This window comes from Penaeus monodon, chromosome 7 (genome assembly GCF_015228065.2).
Source record: "Penaeus monodon isolate SGIC_2016 chromosome 7, NSTDA_Pmon_1, whole genome shotgun sequence".
NCBI classification, from domain to species: domain Eukaryota; kingdom Metazoa; phylum Arthropoda; class Malacostraca; order Decapoda; family Penaeidae; genus Penaeus; species Penaeus monodon.
In genome coordinates, this window is record NC_051392.1 from 19,370,075 (window position 1) to 19,377,224 (window position 7,150).

Below are 7,150 nucleotides of genomic sequence, written 5' to 3' on the forward strand. Positions count from 1 at the left end.
AGGTTCCTTGTACGAAGCCAAAGTTACGAGTTGGTGAGATTCGGTAACGTGTCTTGAAGATAAGAACATAGCAACGTACCATAATGTTTTAAAGTAACGAGGATGACGTAAAGTGATATATAAGAATCGGGTGTGAGATTAATGAAACGATGAGGAATAATAACAAGGTGTGTTTTTCAGACAGTGAAGCATGATGATATAGCGACGAAGACAGATTCGTAAATGCCGATTATGCGTACCATGCGTACACCAGGAAATGATATGCGTAATGAACTCAACTATCGACGTGTGGGACAGCAGGGAGATGTAGAATGATCGAGAAAGATTGATTCAGATATCATGTCGTGATTTAACGATACTGAGATAAATCGTATGTAGATACATACTGCGCTTTCGAAAGCGATTCTGAATTATTGAATTTAATCTTCATATGAATAAGATGTGTACTCCATGGCGGAGAACAGAAGTCGGTTGTTAAATGTTAAACCTGCGATTTCCGGCATGTTGTAAACGAGATGTCTTCTATTCTCCTAATACACTAAAATTAATGTTGTATTTTCATATAACTAAAGCATTCTAATAAAACAATAACACAAATAAATCAGGATCATATCCACAAGTCCTTTGGTGTGAGGAATGCATCAAAGAGGCGACATTACCCCCCACGTTGCCCGGCGAGGTTGGCAGCACTCAAACCCCGCCCCGTAGCTCCACCCCTTTTACACTCCGCCGACCAGTCACAAGCCTCCATCTCCATATCAAAGGCGCCGCGGAAGGTGACCACCAATAAGGAGGCGGTCCATGGGCGGAGTCTGAGGACCCAAAAACTGGAGGCCGAAGTGTACCGCCTTGTAGTGTGACACCTGAGTTTGTGGGTGGCAGAGGAACAGGAAAAGTGTCTTGTATTTGGCCGAGGTGTTCGGTGATCAGAAGTGTTCGGCGGAGACTTTGACTTTCCTATTCGGGAGTGCCAGGAGAGGCTTTATAATTTTTTCGTCGAAGTGCTGCAAGTGCTACAGGACAATATGACTATTCGACCTATATTCTCGGGATATCCCTTCCAGGGTAAGAATTTTGATCTTATTTGTTCGCTAGAATATTTTTTTAGTTACTTATACACAATAACTTAAAAAAAAAAAAACATACTAAACCACTCCCTCTAATGGAATTTGTATTAGAAATTCACAAACATCAGTAATTCAACAGTAGGGAAATATATATAGCAAATACATTCCACGCTAACCAGTGTTCATACAATAACTACTATGATCAGAGATCTGTCATGCATTGCAAATCACTACCGATGTCAATCCGCAGTCACTGAGGATTGCAACAATAGATAAATTTGACGATTGCATGCGGACACTTGCCGCTGTAGCTCATAATTTGCAACAGGCGGACAGCCGTCGCGCTGCGTTTCCGCTCGCGGGTGACTCGGTCGGCGGCTCTCGGCGGCGATGTCGGGATCCGCCGCCGAATTGCTGCTAATCATGTTGATCAATCCGTCATCGGCCTGGGAGTCGTCACGCGGCCGGACACGACCGCTCGCGGAACACGGCCATCAGGGAGCGGCAGGAAGGAAGCGCTGCGGGAAGGGAGGGAGCAGGATTAAGTCATTATGATCGGAGGCAATTAGGGCCACGGCAGACCCTGACGTGGAAATGCTGTGCTGTTATCATCAATGCCACGATCTCTGTTTTTTGGCTGGTCTTTACCTGTGACACGAAAATTATTTAGAATTTAGATTCCTTTTTTATGAAGTCAGTGATTGCAAACTATCATCGTGTATTAACTGTGATCGTGGAATATATATGCTATATATTTTATTTTTAAGAATTCTAAATTGACATGTTTATTAGTATTATTGTCGATATAATCCTTTTGAAATGAGATATTTCCTAACACTCAAAATAGCTGGTGGTGTTTGCACAGGCCAGGGCCGCGTGAACCAGCTGGGCGGCGTGTTCATCAACGGGCGGCCGCTGCCCAACCACATCCGCCTCAAGATCGTGGAGATGGCGGCGGCGGGCGTGCGCCCCTGCGTGATCTCGCGGCAGCTCCGCGTGTCCCACGGCTGCGTCTCCAAGATCCTCAACCGGTACCAGGAGACCGGCTCCATCCGGCCCGGCGTCATCGGCGGGTCCAAGCCTAAGGTAACCACGCCCGACGTCGAGAAAAAGATCGACGACTATAAAAAGGACAATCCCGGCGTGTTTTCGTGGGAGATCAGAGACAGGCTTATCAAGGTAAAGTGTCTCGCGGGGCAGGGAAGACACATCGAGGGCGGGGGCAGCAGCTGTAGCACTTGCACTGGGGTATTATCAGATTAAAGATAATGGGTTTCATGAACAGGGAAAATGTAGTTCATCTGAAGAAAATTTATGATTGTTTCTTACTTTTGCTGTAATGATAGCGATTATGTTGATTTTAGTACAGGTATTATTTATTTATTTATTATTTTTTAAATAATTTAGGTCTCATAATTCGTTGGTTATTATTGATATCATTTTACTTTCATGCTCTTGATTATAATGGTTTTGTTGTTATTATTAATATTAATATTAATTATTACAATATCAAAACTAACAAATTATTCATTATTACAATATCAAAACCGTCATCGTTATTGTCATTATTATTTTCATCAGTGTTACTATTAACACTTTTTACGATCATTTGGTATCTGCAGTAACTTTAAGAATATATTTGTAAGAAATTAATTTCCTCCAAACCTGACACAAATTAAGGGGGGGAGGTCAATTAGGAGGCACTTGTGCTGATGAGCTTAAGCACTTCATCCAGTTAATCATCCAGGAGGTCAGGTCATTCTAGGTCGATTGGGCGGAGCGTCGCTGGTCACTGGTTTCAGATCACTTGGCTCGAGAGATTTAGTTGTGTGAACAAGGGCACGTATTCTTTACTGTGGAATGAAGGTGTTGGCCGGATCGTATGCAGGATGGAAACTGATTTATGGGTTTCATCCTCAAAGGAATTATCGTCAGTTTACTAGGACAAGCACACTTCACACGCACACATATGAGTGTGTGCTATATATATATATATATATATATATATATATATATAATATATATATATATATATATTATATATATATAATATATATATATATATATATATAGTATATATATTTTTTATATATATATATATATTATATATATTATATATATTATATATAATATATATATATATATATATATAATAGAGAGAGAGAGAGAGAGAGAGAGAGAGAGAGAGAGAGAGAGAGTAGGAGGAGAAGCGATAATCTGCAATGATAGGAGGCGGGCAACCTGTCGCCTCGCTCAGGCAAGGCGCTGGAGGCCTCGCCGCGCCCCGATCGACGCCAGGCCTTGATCGTAGAGGCTGCGACTCCTACTGCGTTTATTATTATTGGTTCGGCGATGTTCTTGCCGATAAAAGCGTCGGTAGCATCGAGGCAGCGATGATTATGATAATAACAGTAATCAAGGGTAATGTAGAGGGCTAAATTTGTCCGCTGTGTTGATACTCTCACGGGAAATAATACCAAAAGTACCGGGTAATATTTCTAAGTATTACTAATTTGAAAACCGACTCGGCAGTTCATTCCACGAGGCTCTCCGTGTGCATCGCGTGTGTGTATGTAAGTGTGTGCGTGAGTGATTTTGACAGACAGGCGGCCGGGCTGCAGATGCCCCTTTTCCACCGAAAGCCAATTTGGAAAACTAGGGATTGACTCGGATTAAGAAGTCAAGTTGGCCAGCGGTGCGTCGGTGGGCTTGAGGTGGGCGGGTGGGTGGGTGGGGGGTTGAGGGAGGGCGAGGGATCACCGACAGAGATGCTGGAGATAAAGAAATCCGCGTCGATCTCGCTGACTTCTGGCGAGCCTGAACACGAGGATCGGGGGGGGGGGGCAAGGGGTGTTTTCTTCTTCCTCTTCTTTTTCTCTTTCTCCTCCTTCTCTTCTCTTCCTCTTCCGCCTTCTTCTTCTCATTCTTCTCCTCCTCTTCCTCCTCCCTTTTCTACTTATTCTTATTCTCCTTCTCCTTCATCTGCCTCTCCTTCTCCTTCTTCATCTCCGTCTCTTTTCTCTTCCTATTCTCATTCTCCATCTTCTTCTTCCTCTCCTCCTTCCTCTTCCTCTGGGCTCGCCATCCGTCAAGACGCTTGGGAGATCCTCAGGCACCCCTCCATCATCGCCGCTCCGGGAGGGGGGGAGGAGGAAAGGGGGGGAGGGGGGTACATTAGCGCTATCAGAGGATTAATCTCTTCTTACAATTATCAGCATTGTCGATAATCCCTCATCCCGGGGCGTCGGGCGCGGGCGTGAGGCGATCCGCGCGGCCGGGTGGGCGGGGGAGCTGTCATGCCCACGTCAGCCGCGACAAAGCGTCGGCGAGTCAATCCGCCCTCATTTGGGGAGGCTAATGGGTGGGGGGGGGGATCCTTTGGAAAATAAACAACCTGGGAGGCCTCGGCATGGCTCGGTGGCGGTGGCCGGAGGTTGCTGCAGAAGTGGGTTGTTTCTAGGCTGGGTGGGGGGAGGGGTGTTGGAATGATTAAACTATCTGATAAAAAAGATGTGTTGATATATATATATAAAAAATCATATTGATTTTAGACACCTGTTTGTGTCGTAGCCAAAATATATATTTACTGATTTTTAGTTATCGTGATTCTAACAGCACTTTTTCCTCTTCTTCAGGAGGGAATCGTGGATAAGATGTCAGCGCCCTCCGTCAGCTCCATCAGCCGCATCCTGCGAGGCGGAAGGAGAGACGACGACCCCAGGAAGGACCACAGCATCGATGGCATCCTCGGTAAGTACCTTCAGTATTTCCTTCGTCTTTTGAAACCTGCACAGAATTCACAAACAATTGTACCACACTAAGCTAATCTACAGACATCAATGAAAGTATAAACGTGGATTCAAACATCCTCATATATTCACACACATTTTCACAACACTCTTACACGTAAAATCATGCGGTGAACGCGAGAGTCGGCGCCCGGACTCCCCTGCGACGCTCTCGGCCCGTCCCGTCGCCGCCTCCGCTCGCTCCTCCGCCGCCGACTCGCGTGACGATGCCTTTCCCGCGGTCAAACATTTTATCTGGCAAATTCTGGGCGGCGCGCACGAAACGCGGTATAATCACGCCATTGGCCTTTGACCGAGCAACATCAACCTTTCCGAGTGCTGTGCGTTATGTCTCTTTTCGGATGCTCCCTATAACGAAAATGAAATATAGCGATCAGGATGGAATCTAAGCGTAATTGCGGAGACAAAATTGATACGAGGTGGATCTGATTCTCCTTTCCTCTGATTGCTCGTGGGTCGGATTCTCTTCCCACGCTTTTATGTCGAGGGGAAAAGGGCCAAAAATGTGTACGTTTCTTCATCCTGTTTGATTAATCTTAAAAGATAATTGTACGATATTTTTCCTTATTGTTAATATATTTTTCGCATCAAGATACACGAGGATTTACGAAAATCCTTTTCCTAATAGAATCATGCTGCAAGTCTCTAGTAAATCATTAAAAAAAATAGATACCAAGAAAAATAATACTTGATGATGAATGATCGAACTGATGGGTTAATAAATTTATAATTAGTGTCCATTCGAGATAAAGTGAGAGAGAGAGAGAGAGAGAGAGAGAGAGAGAGAGAGAGAGAGAGAGAGAGAGAGAGAGAGAGAGAGAGAGAGAGAGAGAGAGAGAGAGAGAGAGAGCGAGAGAGAGAGAGCGAGAGGGAGCGAGGGCCGGGCAGCTCGCAAGGGACCTGCTGGAGAGACCACCGCGCCGAGGGCCACATCCAGCTCGCCGCTCTGTTGGTGTTCCTGCAGTAAATGTGTCTTCGCGGTGAAATAAGAATGTTTGGCGATGTAAAGCAAAGGAGACGTTAATAGTTTCACGATTTCGCCATTATCTGTGTCGGGGCGAGGGAGGGGGTAGGGGAGTGGGAGTGGGGGAGAGGGAGGGAAGGGTGAAGCGGAGGGAAGAAGGGGGGGAGCAGAGGGAAGGAGGAGGGAGGGAGGAGGGGAATCAGGGGGAGAACGAAGGGAGAAAGTAAGATTTAAGATCATGTTCATTTGGGGAATTTATTTGATTTTCACTTAATTGTGACACCGATAATACTGATAGAAACTAGTGATTATGGAAAAAAAATAAATGATCATATTTTCTTTAGTTTCGGAAATAATGCTTTTATTTTATTCGTCAGATGTAATCATTTCATAACGAAGACTTAAGTATCGAGCTTTAACATATTTAACTTTCATAACGTATTATAACCGCGCATACTCAGATACACAGGCAACATTCTCACTAGCCTGGGAAACCAAAACATAACTCGCTCAAAATTTCATAGTAAAAATAAAACACGAGGTAAAAAAGAAGGAGAAAAAGAGCGGCGTGGGGGAGACTCCTTACTTCCCGCTGGGTTAACAGAATCCACATGCGGGTATCTCGGGTCTCGGGTACTATTAGTTACTTCATTAATGGGCGTCCCGTGAAGGCGGCCCACCCACTCACACGCCCGTGCACCAAGGTATTCTGTGTGGTGGGGAGGGAGAGGAGAGGGAAAGAGAGAGGGGGAGAGAGAGAGAGAGAGAGAGAGAGAGAGAGAGAGAGAGAGAGAGAGAGAGAGAGAGAGAGAGAGAGAGAGAGAGAGAGAGAGAGAGAGAGAGAGAGAGAGAAAACCAACAACTTTAGGGGGAAGGAAACAGCAAAAAGTTCAGTTGTGTATCCTAAATACAGATGGACTTTGCGAAAGGAGAAAAACCGAGCGCTCTCAGACAGGCGACTCAACGAGGCGGGATTCACACCTTTATGAGGCGCACAAAGGGGGATTCAATACTCCTTAACCATTATTATGTAGCTTAATGCGATGGTTTCGCTCTTTTGTACAGAAATGAAAACGAGAAGCTCCAGAAGCCGTGTTTTCATCCGAAACAATGACTTGCCAAAACCAAAGGCCTTATCTGACACTGTTCACGGCGACTTCGGATCAGCCGAGTCTCAATATGAGTTTACTTGTTAACTATTTTTCCACCAAATATGATTCTCAATCCGATAAAGCAACCAAAATAATTGATTACAGTCTGTGTAAAATTATATACATAATATCTGAAGTTATATAAGTTGAATTCAGAAG

The 7,150-nt window shown here is 44.8% G+C and overlaps 1 protein-coding gene across 2 annotated transcripts in view; it reads left to right on the forward strand.

Annotated features, from left to right (window-relative positions):
- Positions 1-868: 868 nt before the first annotated feature.
- The window catches only part of LOC119575107 (protein gooseberry-like), an 8,749-nt gene continuing 2,467 nt past the window's right edge, over positions 869-7,150 (forward strand). The window contains exons 1-3 of one of the 2 annotated variants that reach the window (XM_037922525.1): positions 869-1,065; positions 1,915-2,246; positions 4,703-4,817. In XM_037922525.1, the coding sequence (XP_037778453.1) occupies positions 1,026-1,065; positions 1,915-2,246; positions 4,703-4,817 (487 nt within the window). In that variant the 5' untranslated portion in view covers positions 869-1,025. The remainder of the gene's footprint in view (positions 1,066-1,914; positions 2,247-4,702; positions 4,818-7,150) is intronic. The other variant, XM_037922526.1, reaches the window with a different exon arrangement.